At 30.5% G+C, this 22,124-nt stretch overlaps 1 protein-coding gene across 4 annotated transcripts in view; it reads left to right on the top strand.

Annotated features, from left to right (window-relative positions):
* RELCH (RAB11 binding and LisH domain, coiled-coil and HEAT repeat containing) overlaps positions 1–22,124 on the top strand; it is a 123,437-nt gene that overhangs the window by 41,130 nt on the left and 60,183 nt on the right. For all 4 annotated transcript variants that reach the window (XM_074279036.1, XM_074279037.1, XM_074279035.1 and 1 more), the window contains 6 exons: positions 4,059–4,259; positions 4,372–4,463; positions 4,850–5,143; positions 7,377–7,452; positions 7,842–7,937; positions 18,872–18,984. In XM_074279036.1, coding sequence (XP_074135137.1) covers positions 4,059–4,259; positions 4,372–4,463; positions 4,850–5,143; positions 7,377–7,452; positions 7,842–7,937; positions 18,872–18,984 — 872 coding nt within the window. The remainder of the gene's footprint in view (positions 1–4,058; positions 4,260–4,371; positions 4,464–4,849; positions 5,144–7,376; positions 7,453–7,841; positions 7,938–18,871; positions 18,985–22,124) is intronic.

The following is a 22,124-nucleotide window of genomic DNA, read 5'->3' as shown; positions in this document are numbered from 1 at the left end:
GTATTCATCTTTCAATCCCAATAGAATTTTAGCTCAATAAAGAGAAAAAGAAAAAAAAAAAAATAGAAATGGGGGTGATACCATCACAGAATCCATAAGGAATAATTATATATGTGTCTTAGGGGCTACTGTTATATTCTTCCCCCCCCCCCCCCGCTTTTTTTTTTTTTTTTTTATTTTCCTAAAAGATAGAAAGCCTGGTGTGCATATCATGCTTAATGTCGGGACTTAATTCTAGAATTAATTTGTATTCCGGGACCTCTCAGTTTTCTCATTTTCACCTATTTTGTAGGACCTAAACCCTAGGGCCAATTCTGTTTAAAGGAATCCACTTAAGGCTCTGTAGACTAAGGCTAATCTGGGCCTGGGCCTCTAGAGTAGGTTCATGACTAAACTGGTAAGTTGATATTGATAGACTCAAACCTGTGAGATTATCCTTTTAAGATATGTTGGGGGAAGAAGGGTGAGAAAGTGGCACCTAAAGCCCTGTTTTTGCTCCACTTTGGACTCAGGAACTACCATTCTGGCATAAAGAAGAATTGTGAAGAACTTAGAGAACATTGAAAGGAGAGCTCTTCAAATGATGAACAGGTTATAATAAAGTTATACCTTTAAGGAAAAACATTAAAGAGTTAGCCTTCTTTTATCCAGACTTAATAATCCCATAGTTGGCACATTAAATCATTATTACTGCACTGAAGATGATGACCAATTGTGTTCTGCTTTTCTCTCCTGAGAGTAGAAAAAAAGAAAGGGGTTTATGGTGCAATCTAAGGAATTTATGTTTGTTGCTTCCATTTTTTGATAAATGTCCCTGAAAGTGACTTACAGAAATAGATTATGGGTAGTTTCTTATCATAATCAAATTTTTAAATATTCCTCTGATAGTTTAAGATAGTTCTCCTTAGAAACCCAAAAAAAAAAAAAAAAGAGAAATAAAATATTAGACATTAGATAGCAGAGTGCTAGCTAATATTTTGATTCTGTGACTGTAATATTTAAGACACATATTATTTCTGTTTCATGTGGTTCTCAGAAACTCCATAGAAATTCTCATACCCCATCTTTTATTAGTCACAAGCACATAGAAAATGCTTTTATCCCTTTTTTCCTTTTCCTTTTTTTTTTTTAACTTCAACTGAATATTTTTCTTCTATGAGAATAATACTTGACAAAATGCCAAACCTGAGGTCCATGTGATACATGATATTTACCTTTTTACTTTAAGAGATGACTATAGCTTAGTAGCTTAGACCAAAAGGTTGGTCTTCCAGTTTATGTTGCTTTGTTAGCATCATTGTTCCTTTTTAAATTGGCTCCCTAGACCATGTACTTGAATGTCTAGTCTGTTAATACCAGATTGGGCTAAAAAAAGAATAATTTATAGTAAAATGAGGATTACAAAATTTTTTAGCCCCTGAATGGGACCCAAGAGATTTAAGAGTTTCTTCATTGTTAACAGGACAAAATCCTTGTATGCTGGGGAAAGGTGACATAATGACATCATCTTTGGAATATCTTAACTCATTGGAACCACAGGCTAAAAACCTAGCAGGGTTAGTTTTAGCCTTGATCCTCGTTAGAAAGGTAAAGATCATGTAGTTTGTAACAGTCTTTTGGTCATTACCTTACATTAAGGCTATTTGATATACAAAATTGGTTTGATATTTCCCTAAAGTTTATCAAGATGTAACATTTCACAAAAGTGTATCTTATCAAAATACCTTCAACTTCTTTAGCCAGTAAACTTGACAGGTCAAGCAATTAAATATTTGAGTACCTCTTATATCAAGATACTGTACAATATAAAAGAAAGCCTGCTAAACAATTACATGACAGGTTAATCATACTTCAAATAACCAAACAAACAATTAGAGAAAATATAGATCATAGGGAAAAAAATTCAAGAAATGACAACAGGCAGCTAATTGGTGTATGATCTGCTTGGGAAAATTGTCAACAGTAATTTCACTATAATTTTTTTATATTTTAACATTGAATTTTTGTTTTTTGTTTTTTGCTGACGCAATTGAGGTTAAGTGACTTGCCCAGGGTTACACAGCTAGGAAGTGTTAGTGTCTGAGACCAGATTTGAACTCAGGTCCTCCTGACTTCAGGGCTGGTGCTCTATCCATTGCACCACTTAGCTGCTCCCATTTAGTTATATTTTTAACATTTAACAATATTGTCCACCAGCCACAATATTTATCCTCTACTAGCATAGCATATGATTCTGTCCCTTGGATATTAGTTGCACTCTTGGTATAAAATATATATTTACTAGAAGCTCAGTCATACATTAAGAGTATAGGATTGAATGTGTTTACCACTTAAGATTATGTAGAACCATCTTTTGCAGAAGATAATGTGGATCATCTTAAAAACTGTATCATTTCTTGGGTTGAAAAGTAAGATCAATGTAGTCTTTTATTACGTTTAACTAGTTTTAATTTCTGTATTTATCCTTCAGTTTTGATTAATCTAGTACTTAAATAAATGTTTCCATTCAAACTATAAAAATAGTTGACATGCTTTATTTTAGTTTTTAATTATAATCATTTTTTATTTTGTATTTTAAATCCAATCAAATTATATTTATTTGTAATGTCAACCTGGATATATTATTTAAGTTGAAACTTAAGTTTTCAAGAGCATTTAGCCAACCTTTTTAAAGTGAAGAAAGCTTCCTTAGAACTACTTTTTTTGTTACAGGGATTCCATTCTTTATCTTTTCTTTTAAATATACTCTTTGAATAGTATTGAGAAATTAGCATTCCACATTAAAGAATTCTTAGGAATAATGGTTTGATCCACTGGGTATACGGTGTTAATGTAAAATAAAAAAGTATTAATACATTGAAAGAATTACTGTCCTTTGGAGTCAGATTCTAGAAATCTATATTGCTTATTTTATAAATACTGCTGTGGTTAATTTTTTTTTTTTTTTACTTACCTTTTGCAATTATTTACAGTCTTGTTATTTTGTAGTTACATCTTGTTTCTGAGCAGAACTGTAATGGAGCTTTACTAGAACCAAATGTAGCACTAAATTAATTTTGGCTTTCCCCCTAAATCAGATGTTTCAGAGAATATAAAGATTAGTCCTCTTTGAAGACATACAAAGGAAAACAATACAGGCTCCAAGGATAGTTACAAAAATATTTTAATTAATGTTGTGTTCATTTTTGAAATAAATATAAGACCTTCCAAACTGTTTATTACTATAAAGGCAAAACAAACCTTTTTTATATGTATATTCTGGCATATTTTTAAAACAACCAACCTGATAGCTTTACAGTTGTATCTTACATAAACAGAACAGATAAATAAGCAGTTTATTTCTCTTGAGTGGCTTCTGAATGCATTGATTTTTTTTCCAGAACTGTATTATTGTTTTTCTAAATCATCAAAGAATCTCTGACATAATTTTCACACAAAATTTTTAATCATGGTCTTTAATACATAGCATATTGGAACTGCGATACCACCTATCTGATGCCAAATGTTTATATATTTAGGAGAAGACAATACTGGGAAAGTTATCATGTGCTGAAAACAGTCCAGGATTTGAAGTCAGAACTGGTGTTTCAGTTATAGCCCCTGCCATACTATCTATTCATCTTTTGACCAATTATTTACCTTTTCTGGGCCTTAGACTTTCTCATTTATATAATGGAAAGTGTTGAATTAAGTACCGTCTAGCTCTGATTCAGTATAATCTAGATAAGGATATTCAAGTACTTTCCTTTTAACAGTGAATTCAGGGTTCTTATCCTAAATGCTTTTTGTAGTGTTACCTCATGAAGTTCCTTTTTTTTTTTTTTTTTTTTTTTTTTTTTTTTTTTTTTTAAGTTCTTCACTTAGATCCCAGATTAATCTGCTTTAATTGTCCCTCTGTTATTGTGGGGAAAGCAAAATACATAGAACATATAGTACCTGCACATAATCCTGTATAATTCTATTCCACAGCAAAAGTAATTATATGGTGAGTTAAAATAAAGTTTATGTGTAGAGGAAAATGTATCATATAACTATTGTTCTCTTCTGGACTCTTCAAGGATTTTGAATTGTGGGATGATGTAGGATTGAACATTCCAAAACCCCCAGACTTGTTACAACTCTACCGTGACTTTGGAAACCATCAAATAACTGTGAAAGATGTTGTAGATGTGGCAAGTGGAGTAGAAGAGAATGAGTTAGAAGCTGTTACCCCAGTGTTAGGCAACCTTCCTTCATTTGAAACCCCACAGCCTATAGAGGTAAGGAACATCACCTACACAGTTTTGTCTTCAGAAAATCTTTGTGTGACATGAAATACATATGTATGAGTATAGAAACTATAATCTATTTTTTTTTCCTAATTGGTTCTAGAATTGCTTGATAGTACAAAAGCTAGAAGATAAAATTAGCTTATTAAACAATGAAAAGTGGTCTTTGATGGAACAAATCAGAAGACTGGAGAGGTATGTATACTTTGTATTTATTAAACTCTTTGGATGGCATAAGAGTTGGGAATTGATTTCATCATATTAACCAAAGTTTCATTTTACAGAGTCATTGTATAATTGAATATATTTATTCTTCATCATAATTGGAATTACCTTTGAAAGCAATGAAAGACCAAGTAGTCTCAAGAAACTGATCACTACCTACTCTGCTAGGAAATAGGATGGTTTTCTCTTCATCTTACTTCAATTATAGTTATAACTGAAATATATAATTACACTGTATGTGGCATGGCCTAATTTAATTAAGAGCTTCTTTCCATGATACTTTTAAAATGGTTTTTGGCTTTGCCAAAGTTTGGTAAAATTAAACTTGCCTCTTGAAATGTCTTTTTTTCTTGTAGTGAAATGGACATTCTAAAAAATGAGAATTTTTCCTTCCCCACGGTTCGTGACACAGATCATCCCTCTTTGGACCAATTCCCTCACAGAATCTCTGAAAACAGTGAACAGTACTTAGATATGAAGAATTCAGATAAGGATCAAACTAAGGATGTCACTCTTTCAGTATCAGATGAAACGGAAACTTTATCTCCTAAAGTCAATGACTCAAATTCATTTCCAAGAAAAGAAAGGGAGAAAATGCCAACTTATTCACCATCAAACAAAGACACAGTGCACTTTGATAAACCAAATAGGTTAGTGTGAAAATTATTGCTTTAAGAATTATTTAAATTTTATTTTGTGACTTGATAATTTTTTAGAAGAGTTTTAGTTTGTATGTCTGATTTTATTTGATAGCAAAGCTCTGTATGCACGCGTATGTTTGTGTATTTTTGTCATATCACATAGAGTAGAGTGTTAGACATATAGTAGTTATTTAATAAGTACTTGTTGAATTGGTAAGGAAAAAATAAACTACTGGATTCTATTAGTAACTATTATATTGATAACAAAAGTATTTGTTCGGCAAACTACCTTTGCTTGATACCTCTTTGCTACTTCTCACATCAAGCTTCATAGTATAAAATGAAACTCAAGAAAATTTCTCTTCTTAATTATAAGTATTATATGCCTTCAGTTTCATAAATCTTTATGAGCTGAACCTCAGTAAAGAAAAAATTTATTTTCCTCACCAATGGAAAAAATAATTACTAATTTATCAATCTTTCATTTCTGAGGTAATAAACAATACTGTATTTATTTTGGGTAGTATTTTTTTTATCCCTTTCAAAAATTTTGAAATTATAATCCCTAAAATGTTGTTTTTGTGCCAAGTACTACCCCTATATTCAGTCACTTTGTAAACATTCTTTAATCAATCAGTAAGCTTTTATTAAGCCCTTACTATGTGTCTATGCTAAGCACTGGGTAACAAATGTAGAAAGAGCATTTCTCCTTAAGGAGCTTATAATGGGGGAAACTTATAAATAACTAGGTACATACAAAAAGGGGAGATACCAGCAGTTGGGGTAAGGAGAGTGAGAAAATCCTTTTGCAGAAAATAGATCCTAAAATATAATTGAGATAGATCTGAAGGCTTGTTACTAAATTTAGTAATTCATGTGAGATTGAAGAGATTCATTCTTTTGGCATTGTGTGTGAAATATTCCCAAGGCACCATTCCTCTCAAAAAGCTAATTCTTGAAATATTCCCAAGGCAGCATTCCCCTCAAAAAGCTGATTCTTAATGAAGTCTTCTTCCCCCAAAACAAGAAAGTATAGCTCCCCTGATCTTCCATTGGGCTGGGAAATAGGTTACACACAGGAAAGTGGGCAAGTAATTCCAACCTGCATTCAAAAGAGTTCCCTGCAGCTGACTAAAATGTAGAAAATTTTAGTATAAAATGTTAAAATGTAATATTTAAAATGAAAGGTACTTTGTAATTGGATTTACCCTTTGTTTGTAGTACTTTACATACCATCCCTGAGGATACTTTTAAAGGGGTTTTTTGTAATATTTTTTGCAGATTAATACTGTTTTGATTTAATTAATGCAGAAATATGAGTATGCCCTTATAATAATTTTCTGAGTGTACTCCAGCTCTAAACTGATTATTAATTAAGCAACTGATGGGATTTTTTTTTTCCCCTGGTGGTTGCTTTTAGGGTTAGCTATAATAAAATGAGCTTTCAGCTACAATATTCAAAATTCATACAAGTAAAAGCCTATAGTAGTTGATACAAACATATACTGAACTATAGCTACTTTGTAAATCATATGTTAACTTTTTTAAACAATATATATATATATATATATATATATATATATATATATATATATATATATATATATATATATATATATATATATATATATATATATATATATATATATGTAACATATAGTTGTTTATATTTACATAAACAAATGTATGCATGTATGTGTATTTTGTCTTTCTGACATGTAATAAATGTGTGCTAAAGGAGTATGGTAGTTACATATATATATATATATATATATATATATATATATATATATATAGTGGCATTTCTTAAGGAAATGTTTTAAACTACCAATTTTAAATTGACAATCATTTAAGATTTAACTCACACTAAAAACTAATTAGGACTGAGAAATCTCACTAATATTTTTGCCCCAAACTAGCCATCCTATCAGTTTCCTGCATCCAAGCTCCTTTAGCCCCAGCTTTCTTTGCCTTTCTGTCTCAGATTTGTTTTTCCTCTGCTCATAGTACTTGGCTGCTAACATTTCCCAGCCAGTCATTAGGTAGGTCTCTAATCTTTGGGCTTTAGAAAGGAGGCATAAAGTAGATAGTTATCAACCTCAAAACAGTTAGTGTATTAGTTAATGCTAGTTTAAATTTCTACTTTAAATCAATAGTATCAACTTTTCTCTAAATTTCAGTGTCCTAACTCCTTGATTTTAATAAAAAAAAAAATTGTTATCTTGCATTGCTGTTATTCTAGGAAATTATCACCTGCTTTCCACCAGGCATTATTATCTTTTTGTCGGATGTCAGCAGATAGTCGTTTGGGATCAGAGGTAACTTTCTTTTCCTTTATAAACCTTCCGTGGAGTGTCTGTTGCTATTCTTCTGAAACAGACTATTGCATGATTTTTATTTTAAGGTCTGTTCTTCAGCAAGAATTTTTGCCTTTTAAATCAAACATAATTCATTACATTTGGTAACATTTTTATCTAAATATTTCTCAAATCTTTTGAATTTTGTACTTTAAAAATCACTTATGGGAATTGATACATATGTGTTATTTTTGCATATGCAGACTGTTTGCACTATTGAACAGATGTATTTTTTAATTGAATATATCAGCATTAGAGCATAATTTGTTTCAAAGAACAAGAAGATATGTGTAGAAAAATCCTATCTTGTGTTCTCATTTCTGACTAACTATAAATTTTGGGGTTTTTAGGTATCCCGGATTGCAGACAGTGAAAAAAGTGTTATGTTAATGCTAGGTCGTTGCCTACCACATATTGTTCCAAATGTGCTACTTGCAAAGCGAGAGGTAAGGCGTCTAAAAATGTTTTCAGCTTTGTAAACTCCTCATGGTGTCCATTTTTTTCATTTTGAAGTTGTGTTATATTTTTATTTTGTGAAAGTCTGTTACTTGCAATCATTTTCTTACTTTTGTGCATGCATCTCTGCTCCTAGAGAATGGTTATACACCTCTGTCAGGTGAGTTAAGTAAAACTGCATGGTATTCACAATTTTCCTCTTTTGCTTTATGACATCATTAGCTTGTGCAGCACTAACTATTACTGTAGGTCCATCTACTCATTATAAATATTGTTCTATTTTACATTTAAACAAGTCAACTAATTACTTTATTCTAGTTCTTGGTATGAACTACTTGTGGGGAGAAATGAAAAGTTTAGGAGAATTAACAATAATTAATACCTAGTTTCCTAAAAATATTTTAGCAAGTAAAAAAGTCCATTATTAATCTTGTTTAGCAGTAAAAGATAGTTACAATAGAATATAGCATAATTGTGATAATGATTAAAGTAGACAAAATAGACTTTTTAATATTTAACACAATATTTTAAAGACTCTTAAATTTATGATTGCATATGTAAAAATATCTAGTGTTGTAATTGTTAAATGTTCCAGGAAATTATTTCTCCATTTGAATTCATCCCAAAAAAATGTATAATGAAAAGTTATGTTCATCTTTATATGTGATTATTTTATGATTTGAATTGTAGTATGGCAAGTGTTGCTCATGAAGCAATTGTTAAAATTCAAAAGTTTGGTAAAGCAAATTGTTATGTCATTTTTATTTTTTATTATTAGCAATCTTCTCTATAACATTTATATATGGGGACCTACAGTATGCTAGGTTTATAGTGTATTTGGCATAATTCTATTTAAAGCTTATGCACTGAAACCCTTTTATCCAAGAAATTTGTACTGATCCTTAAGAAAACTTACACATTCACATTTCAGAAATTTTAGTCATTTATTATTAGAAAAAAGTAAACTGCTATGATTGGGAGGATTTCTTTTATAGCTCTGAAAGTTGTTAAATATTAAGAAGTTTGAGAGATGTTCCATGAGTTGAAGGATCAGTGCTAGATTTCATATTGTTTTGCATTTCTCCCTGGCAAAATGTTTGAGCTTTTTTTTTTTTTTTTTAATAGCTTATGACATATGATATGTAATGCATTAATGTTTGCAGCCCTTTAAAACTCCTTTCTCATTTTTGAAAAATATTTTTTTAAAAAGCCGAATATTTTAAGGTGCAATTTGTTATAGTTTTTTTTAATGTTTTATTCTATATAATAGCAGTTATGTCACTGAAAATATGGTTTACTGCATGAAAGATTTTAAAACTTTGCATCACTTGTATTCATCAAATATACATTTTGACTTTTCTGGTTGATATGAATTTCTTAAACTTGAAAAATTCTATATACATCGCATTAAAAATTGCTCATTTTTCCCTTTATATACTTTCTAATATTTGGCTATATTAAAATATTTCTTATTATAGTGATATTTTTACTGGCAAAATTTGGGTTCTCTTTGAAACTAAATTGATAATCAAGTATTTAGTAGTAATATTGCTTTGCTTTGGTTCAAAGACCAAATACTAACCACATTACTTTACTTAAAACTATTTAAAACATGGATTGAAATGAAATTCTCTTTTAGCGGGTTTTGTGGACATTTTGTAATTATTTGGATATCTTTGTCTTACTTTAATCTTTGTAGTAAAGTTTTAACATACGTGATTATTCTTTGAATCCACCTTTTCTGGGTCTGTAGACTATAAAACTTATAACTTCATAGAATTTTAGAAGTCAGTCAAATGGTCTCATTGTTTCTTGTATTTTAGAAATTACAGAATACAATTTAATTACAAGTAAGAACCTTGAACATTGTAGCTGAAATAATTTTTAGGCAAATTTTATGTTTATATTTTAAACAACTTCCTCTTGAATAAACATATGCATTTATAAGTTGTAGATTAGTGTTAATATAGTAACTTAGCATAAAATTAGGCTCAGAAGATAAAGGTACATATTTTCAAATTTTGATTAAAGGGAACAGGTTCTATAATTTCTTGAAAGATGATTGATCAATTTAACAATTCAAAAACATGATAAAAACAATTTTGCTCTTTTTTTTACACTCCCCTTTAAAATAAAAGAAATTAATATGACCCTTAGAGAGCAGCAAAAGTAAAATGACATTCTCTAAATTTACCTTAGTCTTTTCTTTTTTTTTTTTTTTTTCCTACTAGCATGTAATTTACTGCCTTTTGCCTTTGAATGAGAAGCAAAATGCAAGACTCATTTTCTTTAAGTGATTATTATAGTCTTAGTCTATAGTCATGGTTAAAAGTACTTAAACCTTTATATCATACAGAGCAAAAGCTTAACAGAAAAAACTATTCATAATTTATCCCTTATACAAGTGGCCTATGTTTTTAAATTTTATTTTTCACAGCAATCTTTGGTTTAATAAATAGGAACGTTTTTGATTGTTACAATGGGAACTTTCACTTAAAAATAAACTTTAAAATCCATTTTCAAGTAATAAATCAACCAAAGTATATTCATTGTAAGGAAGACAGTATATATAAGATAAATAAATTGGAAAAAAAAAAGAGAGAAATGGTTTTCTAGAGACTATACAACATGAGATTTTTTTTTTTTTAAGCAGTCTTCACAGAAATCCAACTTCACTTAAATAATTTAGCAAACAATGATTTCTGAATCTAATTAGGTTATTAGCACTAGGGGGTAGTTAATGTTAAAACAGCAGAGTTTTAACCTTAGTTCAATAGCACAGATACCATAGAGTTCTTTATAACTTATCCTTAGGGTGAGTAGCAATAAATATTTCTCTGAATTTCCATAAGCCTTTTAAATTCATTTTTGCCTTTTGGTGAATGATGTGCTTTTCAACATTATTGAAATTTTAAGGATAGTTTCTACAGCTATCATCTTCTCTGGCCTGAAATATTGAGAAAGCCTCCTGAGTGGTTTCTTGCCCCATCAGATCAATTCATCCTAGAAAAATCTTTCTCAGATACTATTTTCCAACATATTTATTCACCTTCCCAAATATCTAAAGCTTCCAATTATTTCCTTTTGCTTGTAGTCTCATTTGTGGAATTTTTGCCTTGTTTTTTAGGCAAAAACATTTATCAGTTTGCAGCCTCTTACCTCATTAATCTAATTTCTCATTTTATTATTATATAAATTGCCCTACCTAGCAAAGTAAATCTGTTTGCAATCCTCCGCACAATTTTTTTGTACCTTCTTTGTATTTACACAGTCCCTTCATCCATAAATGTTTCTACTTCTTTTCTCGGAAACTATTAGAGATCACTCCTTTGAGGTATTCCAATGTGTTTTTTTTTTTGTTGTTGTTGTTTTGTTTTTTTGTTTGTTTGTTTTGTTTTTCACTAAAGTACTGATTCAAAAAAGTAAAATAAAATGAGTATCACCTCATTTAGCCCTAAATTCCATTAACCTAAAATAGATTTTTCCTCAAGTAGCCAGCATACATTCAATGAAGATCATTGACCAAAACTCTTATTATGACACATAACTTTGTAATGCTTTATTCGTTTTCTAGAATGGTTAACTAATAACCATTAAAACCAGAGTTTTCTATTTTCTTATGAAGAAATCCAAAAGTATAAAAGTAGCCTTTTTATGTGTTATGTAATGTTTGTTTTTACCATACTTCTGTGCCATGTCGATATAAATAATTTGTGTAAATTTAAAATGTATGTAAATGTTATTTTATTCCAAAGCAACCAGCAAAATGGAAATTTTAATGAAGCAAAGTTAAATATTGAATCCTACAAAAGTACATACTTCTTTTCACTTATGAGATTATAGATATCTTATACTAACAATTAGATAAGGATCAAATATTTTGGATCTTTCAGTCATTGTTTTCCTTTCATGATTTAAAATTTGCAATAATCACCAGAATCTGCTGCATTTCTTATTGTTCAATATCAATTAAAATTGCTACATATGCTAGTGATATTTTTAAAAGGCAATTCCTATTTTTTAATTATTGTAAGTATGAACTAATATACACTATCTAAAGTAGATGATCTGAATTTTATTTCCATTTTGACATTTGTTGAGCTAAGAGCTTATACTTCCAGTAATGTACATAGCCTCTATCAGGTAAAAGAATAATGTTTATTTGAAACTTAATTTAATTAATACTGTTCGTGAAAGAAGACACTAAAAATTTCTTTTAAGTAGTCCCACAGACAGAGGTACATCATCTTATTTACATTTCCAGGTCTCTGATTTTCCTTTCCATAAAGGAATTTTTATGGAATAAAGGAAAAAATTCATAAAAAGAATTACATATTTACAGATATCCTCATGTAAGCACTTGAGTAATTTTGAGTAACAGTTTTCTAATTTTGTCTTTGTTTTTTAATAGACATCAATGCATTAATGTTGTGGGTGTACCTACATAATTTTTATGGGCATGTCATTCAGAACGATTAATTTTTTTTCCATAGACACTGAGGGATTAGAGAAAAAAACTGAACTTAAGGGAAGCCTGGGTCTCTACTTCTTAACTTATCCTGGCTTTCTGACCCTGGACAGATCACTTTTTAGTTCCTAGAACAACTCTTTAAGATTTGGTATTTCTTATTTGCATTGATACATTGAATTCCCTCAGAGGGAGTTACTTGCACTAAATAAGTCATAGATCCAGATCAAAATATTTTTAAAGTTTTTTACTTGAAGTATTTTAAGTCAATTTTTAGTGATTTTTTTTTTACCTTACTTATATTTCCTTGTCTTATTCATACATGTGAGTAATATTTCCCTCACAGTCAGATTCAGTCATTTTTTTGTGAATATACATTTCTCGTTTCTAGTTTTCTCAACTAAAAAGCATGTTGACCTTTGAAAATAAGGTCTTAAAAAGTCATATTCGTCTTTTTACTGCATAGTGCTACTCCACTTCATTCATGTAGCATAACTTGTTTAGACAGTGTAGTTCATTGCCATGTATTTTGTTTCCAGTTTTTTGCTTCAGCATAAGGCTGTGGTATAAATATATTGGTGTATATAGGGACTTCTTTTTATCATTGACCTCCTTTGTTAGAAATATGCCTAGCAATGGGAATATTGATTCTCAAGGTGTGGTTGTTTTGTTCATTTTTTTCAAGCAATCTAAATTGACTTTTTCAGAATAGTTTAGTCAATTCATAGCTTCAGCAACAATGTATCAGTGTGCCTATCTTATCACATTGTCTTATTTTGTGTCCTTTTTGCCAGTTTTCTGGGTGTGAGGTAAAAACCTCAGAGCTGTTTCTTTTCTTCTTCTTTTTTTTTTTTTTCTTAATAGCTTTTTATTTACAAGATATATGCATGGGTAATTTTTCAGCATTGACAATTTGCAAAACCTTTTGTTCCAACTTTTCCCCTTTTTCCTCCCACCCTTTCCCCAATGGCAGGTTGACCAATACATGTTAAATATGTTAAAGTAGAAGTTAAATATAATATATGTATACTTGTCCATCCAGTTATTTTGCTGTACAAAAAGAATCGGACTTTGAAATAGTGTACAATTAGCCTGTGAAGGAAATCAGAAATGCAGGCAGACAAAAATAGAGGGATTGGGAATTCTATGTAGTGCTTCATAGTCATCTCCTAGAGTTCTTTCTCACTATGTGTAGCTGGTTGAGTTCATTACTGCTCCTTTGGAACTGATTTGGTTCATCTCATTGTTGAAGAGAGCACATCCATCAGAATTGATCATCATACAGTATTGTTGTTGAAGTATATAATGATCTCTTGTCCTGCTCATTTCACTTAGCATCAGTTCATGTAAGTCTCTCCAGGTCTTTCTGAAATCATCCTGCTGGTCATTTCTTACAGAATAATAATATTCCATAATCTTCATATACCACAATTTATTCAGTCATTCTCCAATTGATGGGCATCCACTAGCTTTCCAGTTTCTGGCCACTACAAAAAGGGCTGCCACAAACATTCTTGCACATACAGGTCCCTTTCCCTTCTTTAAGATCTCTTTGGGATATAAGCCCAGTAGTAACACTGCTGGATCAAAGGGTATGCACAGTTTGATAACTTTTTAAGTATAGTTCCAAATATGTATCAGTGTCCCAGTTTTTCCACATCTCCTCCAACATTCCACATTATCTTTCCCTATCATTCTAGCCAATCTGACAGGTGTGTAGTGGTCTCTCAGAGTTGTCTTAATTTGCATTTCTCTGATTAATAAATGACTTGGAGCATTTTTTCATATGGCTAGAAATAGTTTCAATTTCTTCATCTGAGAATTACCTCAGAGCTATTTCTACTAGTGATTTGAAACATTCTGTTAATAGTTTGCAGTTATCCTTTTGAGAAATGGAAAAATAAGTTTAAAGAAATTATATCTTAAATCTTCCTCAATAATTAGTATAGAATTTTTAAAATCTTTCTTTTGTTTTATTCCATTAGTTTAGACTAACATTGTGAAATAGTCAATAAAGAGCTGGTCCTGAAGTCAAGAATATCTCTTCAAGTTTTAATTCTGACACAATGTCTATGTCACCTTAGGTATACTTCTTAGTGCTCTAAGTAACTCTAATTAACCCTTACTCATGAGTTCTTTATATCAACTAAATCACAGATCCAATCTATTCTTGTCGTATCTGTCTAATATTAGGCATTATGTGCTAGGTTATCAGGAATGTAAAGTGTTTTACAAATATTATCTCATTTTTTCCTTACAACCACCATGCAAAATAGGTAATATTGTTTTCCCATTTTGTAGTTAAAGAATCTAAGGCAAACACGGTAAATGACTTGCTCTGCAGTTGAATTTAAGCACATGGTTTACTGAACTGAAACTTTGTTTTTAAAATTACTCACCGAGAAGCTTTCTTTTAGAATTAACTTTACAAAAGCTTAACATCCTGGTTGTTCTATGGATCCCTATAATTTGCATATTTAATGAAATGTGTGTAAAGATCTAACTCTTTGTTACAGATATGCTTAGGTGAAGAATAATTTTTGTCAGTATCATTTTATTTTGCCTGTTCCTTTTTCCTTTGCCTTAGGTTTTAATCAAATATTTGAAACTTCAAATAGCAAATTAAAATTTTTTTAAAAGATGACTTCTGGATTAAATGAAATTGATAATGCTGCAATTTGATATGCCATATTCAAGGGAGAGAAATAACAGGTTTATAAAATTATAAATAATATGGGTATGATGATACCTACTTATTAAACAAATTATGAGATTAGAATACTGACTCTTTGAAGCTTGAAAATGATAAATTTAAGATAAATTATTAATTTATAGAATTGTTTATAAATTTGCATTTATTTTATAAAATGCTTCATTGAAAGAGGTAACATGAGCCAAATTATGAATGTTTGACATTTGAATTAAATTTAGTAGATGACAGATAAAAACCTAAGATATCTTGGGCTGTATTCCTAACATATGGTATTTTGATACCATTTTCTATGTAAAGTAATCCTGATTTGGTGGTGCTTTCTTCATAATTCATATTTTTCCTTTCTTTTTTTCTTTTTTAAAAATTTCATTATTCTGTTCTGCATTTAACAGAAACCAAAATAGCATTATCTTATACAAAGCAGAACAAAATAGAAGGTTAAGTGAAAATTCAAATCTATGTTGCTTAGACCTTGTTTCAAAGAAAAATTTATAATAAAATTAAACAAGTTACTTTCAAAGATTTCCTGCTCTTCCTTGTTTCCTTCTGAGCTTCCTTCTGTGTATTTTTGAGAAAGTGCTTCAGTAATTCTTTTTTTTTTTTTTTTTTTTTTTTTGGCCTGGCATGGGGAGGAGAGGTAGTACTAATTGTTGCCTCTCCTCTTAATTCCTCCTCTCCCAATAAGAAAGGAAAGACACAATATTTATACAACTGTATATTTTCCTTTATCTGATTTCTTTGGAATTAGACGCCTTTTAGTGTTGTGCAGTTAGTTTAAAGAATGTACAATTTAGTGACTTTGGGGACATGGTACCAAATTATTTTCAAGGAAAAAACTTCACAGACTCTTGTGACTATTTCTTCCCTACTTTACATACTTTCTTTCCCTTTCTCTTTCTAGCTATGTTCATTTCAGAATTAACTTTTTGCCTACTTCAGAAAAAAGCAAGTTTCAAGAAATGGTCTTATTCCTTTTGCATGCATTGTGATATGCCCAAATGATGAGGTGCATTCCTTTTTTTTTGGGGGGGGTCTCTGTTGTTTTCCTTTAGTCAAAGAACAAAAAAAACAAAAATTTACCCTTAGCCTTTATATTAGTCTTTTTTTCAGTCACTGTTTCACTCTTGAAAACAAATCCTAAGATATGTTTCTTTTGCCTGTTTGAATATGAGCAACTAATAATAATTTAGTTGCTTCTGGTTTTTCAAATAGTGTTTTCATTTCAAAGATTTCTATCCATTTCTTGTCTTTTCTCAAAAATGTTTGAAATTTCTCTTACCAAAACCCTATTTTCCCTTGATAGAATTATTCTCCATTTTTCATGATACTTTTTAAAGTTGTAAGCTTTTTTTCTTTGTCTTTTCATATATCACATTCCAGAATTCCCTTTTCTGAATAGTGCTTAGAGATTTTGTGGCTCTCTCCTGAATCCTCCCGGTTTTTTGGCATTCCCCTGAACAAATTAGGGTAAAATACAAAGAGTTTTTATTTCATCATTCTTACAAATTACAATCTTCTTTGTCTAGTGGCAAATCTCTCTTGTTAATACAGTGTTGCAGATGCTATAATTGACATGTTGCTTATTATGATCGTAGGTTTTTTTTCTGTCCCTTTTATGTAGCCAATTTTAAATTCATTCTTCCTTAGGTTTGTTTGACATGATGGTCTTATGCTTATGAATTTCATTCTCTTTGTTAATAAAATTTTTAATTTATTAAAACAAGCACAATCTAAATTTTCATCCCTCTTTGTCTTAGAAACTGATTAATTAATTTAAATTAATTAATTTGATATCTTGATATCTTTCTTTTGACTTAGTATATTTTCTTTTCCCTCTCGGTAGCATTTGTCTGACCCTGTTAATATTGACTGTAAGGTTTATAACTGTGCTACACAACTCTCCAATTATTTGTTGCATATAATCAGTCATTTTTATCATCTAGAATTCTATGAAGGGAATTTGTAGGTCTTTCTGTATAGAAGACCACTTAGTAACTGTTGCCCACCCATACTCTTGTTTATAATATTATTCTTTGTTGCTGTCCTATATTTATACTATGACTCTTAGGATTTCTATTACCTTCCCAGATTTTTCCCTGCCAGCAATTCCTCTCCATGTATTTGTGGCTTCACTCAAGTTGCATTACTTTAAACAGAAAGTTCCAAACAACTTTGCCATTAACCTGTCAGAATGTGTCTTATGATTCCCCTGAAGCAGGTTAGCAACCCAAAATTTCTAATGTTTTTGCTCCATTGTTGATAATTACTTGTAAAGAATAGTCTCAAAGTTCGACATAAATAATATCATTCATATATCAAGAAAGGAACATTTGCCTATCAATTAGTTATTTCTGCTGTAATCTTTTAGACTTCCTTTTGAAACCATATGATGATCAAAAAAAAAAAGTGAGTTCCATCTGAAATTAAAATTAAGATTTTTGAGTGTTTAAAGTAGTATGTGATCAGACTAGAAGAGTAAAGCTATTTTCAGATCTTAAATTTAAGAATGCAAAGTGTGAGTTTATATTCTTTGGATAATGGGGAACCATTACAAGCTTGTTAGCAAGGTCTTGACATGATATATATTACCTCTAGGTAAGAAAAATTAGTGCATCAGATTTTTATATTAGAATGTATTTATTGAAGGAATTTTGTATACTACTTATTCATGTTATTGTTTAATTATAAATTAACAATAATAATAATAATAATAGCTATCATGTAAGAGCAGCTAGGTAATAAGAGTGGATAGAACATTGGACCTAAAATTTTATTTACCTAACATAATCTTTTGTTAAGTATAGCAAAAAATCTAATTTATTATCTCTGCTATCTCATCTGTGTATTTTATTTATTTAAGCTATTTAACTTAATTTAATGTTTACTATCAAAGGTAAGAGTAGCATTTTTTAACCAAAAAAAAAAAAAAATCAACCTTGGATTTTGACTCTGCAGAGATAAGATGCCTCATGACAAAATGTTACTGATATTTCATCAACTATGATAAACTGTTCTCCCAATTTGGTCATGTACTGTTTGTGAAGCTAAACTTCTTCAGAGCTGTCTATAATACTGTATTTGCTAAAGAAATCTTGTCATTTCATGTATTGTTATTTGTATTGCTCTTTTGCAATATTATCTACTCTTGTGTGACCCCATTTGGGGTTTTCTTATCAAAGATACTGCAGTAGCATGCTATTTCTTCTCCAGCATTTTACAGATTAGAAAACTGAGGTAAACAGAGTTAAGTGGTTAAGTAACACATAACTAGAAAGTTGATCTGAGGAAAGATGAGTCTTCTTAACTCTTAGGCCTGTAACTCTTATCAACTTTTTCACCTGCCTGCCCAGTATGATACTTTAAACATTACCATTTTAACACTTTTGTTTCTTTTTTTTTTCTTTTCTTTTTTTTTTTTTTTTTTTAATTTTTACCAAAACCACCCTTTGTCATTTACTAGAACTTTATTTAGTATAACAGATGATGACCTTGGTAAGTCCTGAATGTTTAAGGTAAAAAAAACAACAACATCAGAAAAGGTTAGTTCTATTTTGTTTAATATTATTACCTTGTTTGTGTGATTTCTAGCACACCAGCCTCTGTGGACATATTTTGGTGTTTATTAATTTACCTTTCAAATAATTAAGTTTTTAAAGGTAAATCTATATCACTTTCCCATTTTATTTAAGAATATTAAACTAAGCATTTTTACTTTGAATTTTTATTTTTTTCCCATTTCTTAGGAATTGATTCCATTGATATTATGTACAGCTTGTCTACATCCTGAGCCTAAAGAGAGAGATCAGCTTCTTCATATACTTTTTAATTTGATCAAGCGGCCAGATGATGAACAAAGGTAATGTTTAAGAGTATTTTCATCTTAGCAGGTACAGTTTTGATAATGCTGATTTCTTCATTTATTTCACATAAGGATTTGAGTTTTTAACTTAAGGAATCATATAGGTTCTTTTTTCTCCTTTTTAAAAAAAATTATTTTACTTTAACAGGGACTTCCTATGTCCACAACTACAACAAACTCTTTTGTAGTTTTTAAAATGCAAATTTGCTTTAAAACTCTACCCTAATCCTAAAAGTAAATTGAAAGCTGTTCATAGTATAAGGATGTTTAAAAGAGTGAATCAGAAATTTTGACAGAGGCAAGAGAAGGAATAAGAAATAGAATAAGAAAAATAATTTAAAAAAAATTTTAATACCTATGCAAAGATTAAAGTTCTGACCTATATTCTCCTGGCAAAATTGATACCATCATTAATATTTAAAACAGTGAAAATGGAAACTCCTTACTCTGATGGTGCTGTAATGCTTATTGCCAACAAAAAGAGAAATGAAAAGACTTGATCCAGCTATAGGTTGATTAATTATATGAGGGAATAATTGACCATCAGGTCAATAATAATTGTTTTTGAGATGTTTGATTATTTGAATTTCTAGCTCTCTACTTTCAAATGAAAAAAATTTCTTCCTTTGTAATGTAAGTTACAGTAAAGAAAAATAATACATCACATATAAGAAAAATGGTGATGCTAGATCTATATTAATATATACATATTTTACGTAAATATGTATACATACTTTTTTTTTTTTTTTTAAATAGAAAAGCTAGGTAGTACTAGAGCTAGAGCACTGAGTCTGGAATCAGAAGACTTGTATTCATAAACTCAGATTTGGCCTCAGATACTTACTACTAGATGTATGACCGTGGGCAAATCATTTAGTCCTGTTTGCCTAAATTTGCTTATCTGTAATAAGCTGGAGAAGAAAATGGCAAACTCCTCTACTGTCTTTGTCAAGAAAACTCCAAATGGGATCTTGAAGAGTCTCATTTTAAAGATGGGAAAATAGATGCTCATAGCCGATGAGCTCGTTTTTGATCACAAACCTAGTCAGTATCAGAAGTAGGATTTTAATTCAGGCCTTCTTGACTTGAAGTCAATTTTTCCATCTGTTATTCCATCTTGCTGCTTTTCCTGCAAATGCATTATGCTTTTGTGAGATCATTATTGATGATGAAAATCAGGGAAAGCTTCATAGAGAAAAAGACATCCAAATTATTATTTTAAGATTGGCGAAAAATTCAATAGTTGAAAAATGAGTTAGTTAGGTAATAATGAGTAAAGGCATAAGAGTTAGATAAAAAGTATATTTTGAGAATGAAGAATAATTTAATTTTTCAGGAACTTAAAACATATAGAAGTAACAGGAGAATATTAAAAGAGAAATAGCTGGGCACAGTGAGTGGAAGGACAACTTTGGAGTCATAAAGATATGGCTTCAAGTCCTGTCTTTTCACATACCAGATAGAGAACTATGGACAGATCATATTATCTTTCCATGCCCTAGGCAGTTCTCTAAATTACATATGAGTAGCTGATCTTTTATTGAAAGCAGTTAATATTCCAGGAATTCCTTATGCCAGTGAAATCATAGATTCTAAGCTTCCCCTTCCCCCACTCCTAAAAAAAACAAATTAAAAAAAACAGAAAGGAAATGTATAATTATCTCATTTTGAAGGACATTAGAAAATAGAAGTTGAAGCATTAGATGTTAAGGAGCCATTGAAGATTTGTGAACAGGGATATATGGAAGACTTATCTTCTATATAAGGATAATTAAACTGGCACTGATATAGAGGACATGTTGAAGGCTAAAGGTGGGAGTAACAGTGTGTTTGGGGGTTGTTATAATTTCTTTTAGATGGCAAGGACTTGTAACTAGATGCTAATATGGGGAGTAGAGAGACAGCTCAGTTTGAGCATTAGGTTTAGAGTCAGAAAGACCTAATTTCACATCATACCTCAGACACTAACTTTGTGACTCATAATTAAGTCACTTCACCTCAATTTATTCGTCTATAAAATGAGGATCATAGCAGTAGCATCTATTGTGACATCAATCTCTCTTCAGTGTTATAGTCCTTTGACTATTTCAAGACAACTATTATTCCCAATCCTTTATTTTCCCTTCTGCAGGTTAAACATAGCCAGTTATTCAATCAATTTCCTATCATTCTGTGTATATCTTCTAAATCCAGTACTAAATATAACCAAGATCTCTAATATATGTTTCCCTGAATACTTTTTCAGGCTATTGTCTCTGTTCTGACTTTATTTCCTCTCCAGTTTTGACCCTTTAGTCTATATTGTCCCTTCCTCATATCTCTTATCCATCACAAAGCAATTTTTGCTAAATCTCATTGTTTCCACCAACCAGTTTCTTTACTCCTTCTCCTGTAGTGCCTGAAAAATGTCCCTCAATCTTGCCAACTAAGTATATTATAAATTCATGTTCCCAGTGTTTTAGTTGGACCCACATTGCAGCATGGTAATCCTTTTAATCCTCTCTATCCAGAAATGTTATTTTTGCCTTTCTTCTCAGTACTTAAACTTCACATACATTTTCTTCCTTCTCCCACAAAGAACCTTTTCTCTTATTTTATTGAAAAAGTTGAGCCCTTCTCTTTGTCTAGAAACCCCTTTACATCATATTCTACTATGTCCTCTTTTCTACCACTTTCTGAAAGTGAGATGACTCATCTCTTTGTCTAAGTAAATCTTAATTGTGTGACTTTGGTCCCAAACCTTTCTTGTCTTCTCCTGGGGACTGGCATCTAGCTTTTTTTTTTCCTTGATATCTCCTGCACCAAGTGTTCTTAATAAACACTTAAATGGATTTTTGTTTATTTATTCAATCTGTCATTGTTCTTTCTACTCTTCAACTACTCCTTATCCTTTGATTTCTTTCTTACTGCCTTGAGATAAACTCTTATTTTCCCATACTTAAAAATCCTTCACTAGATTCTACCATCCCTCAAGCTGTTATTGTCATGTTTCTACTTATTTTTTCAACTTAATTCAAATTGTCTACATTCTCTTCCTTTACTATTTCTCTCAATCTTCAACCCTCTGCATGTGGGTAATTCATCTTTAAACTAAGACTGCTTTCTCCAAAGTTACCTATGACTGTTTAATTGAATAT

The sequence above is a fragment of the Sminthopsis crassicaudata genome, chromosome 1, assembly GCF_048593235.1.
Source record: "Sminthopsis crassicaudata isolate SCR6 chromosome 1, ASM4859323v1, whole genome shotgun sequence".
In the NCBI taxonomy this organism is placed as follows: Eukaryota; Metazoa; Chordata; class Mammalia; order Dasyuromorphia; family Dasyuridae; genus Sminthopsis; species Sminthopsis crassicaudata.
Note: the sequence above shows the minus strand (reverse complement) of the source record. Positions and strands in the feature narration are given on the sequence as shown.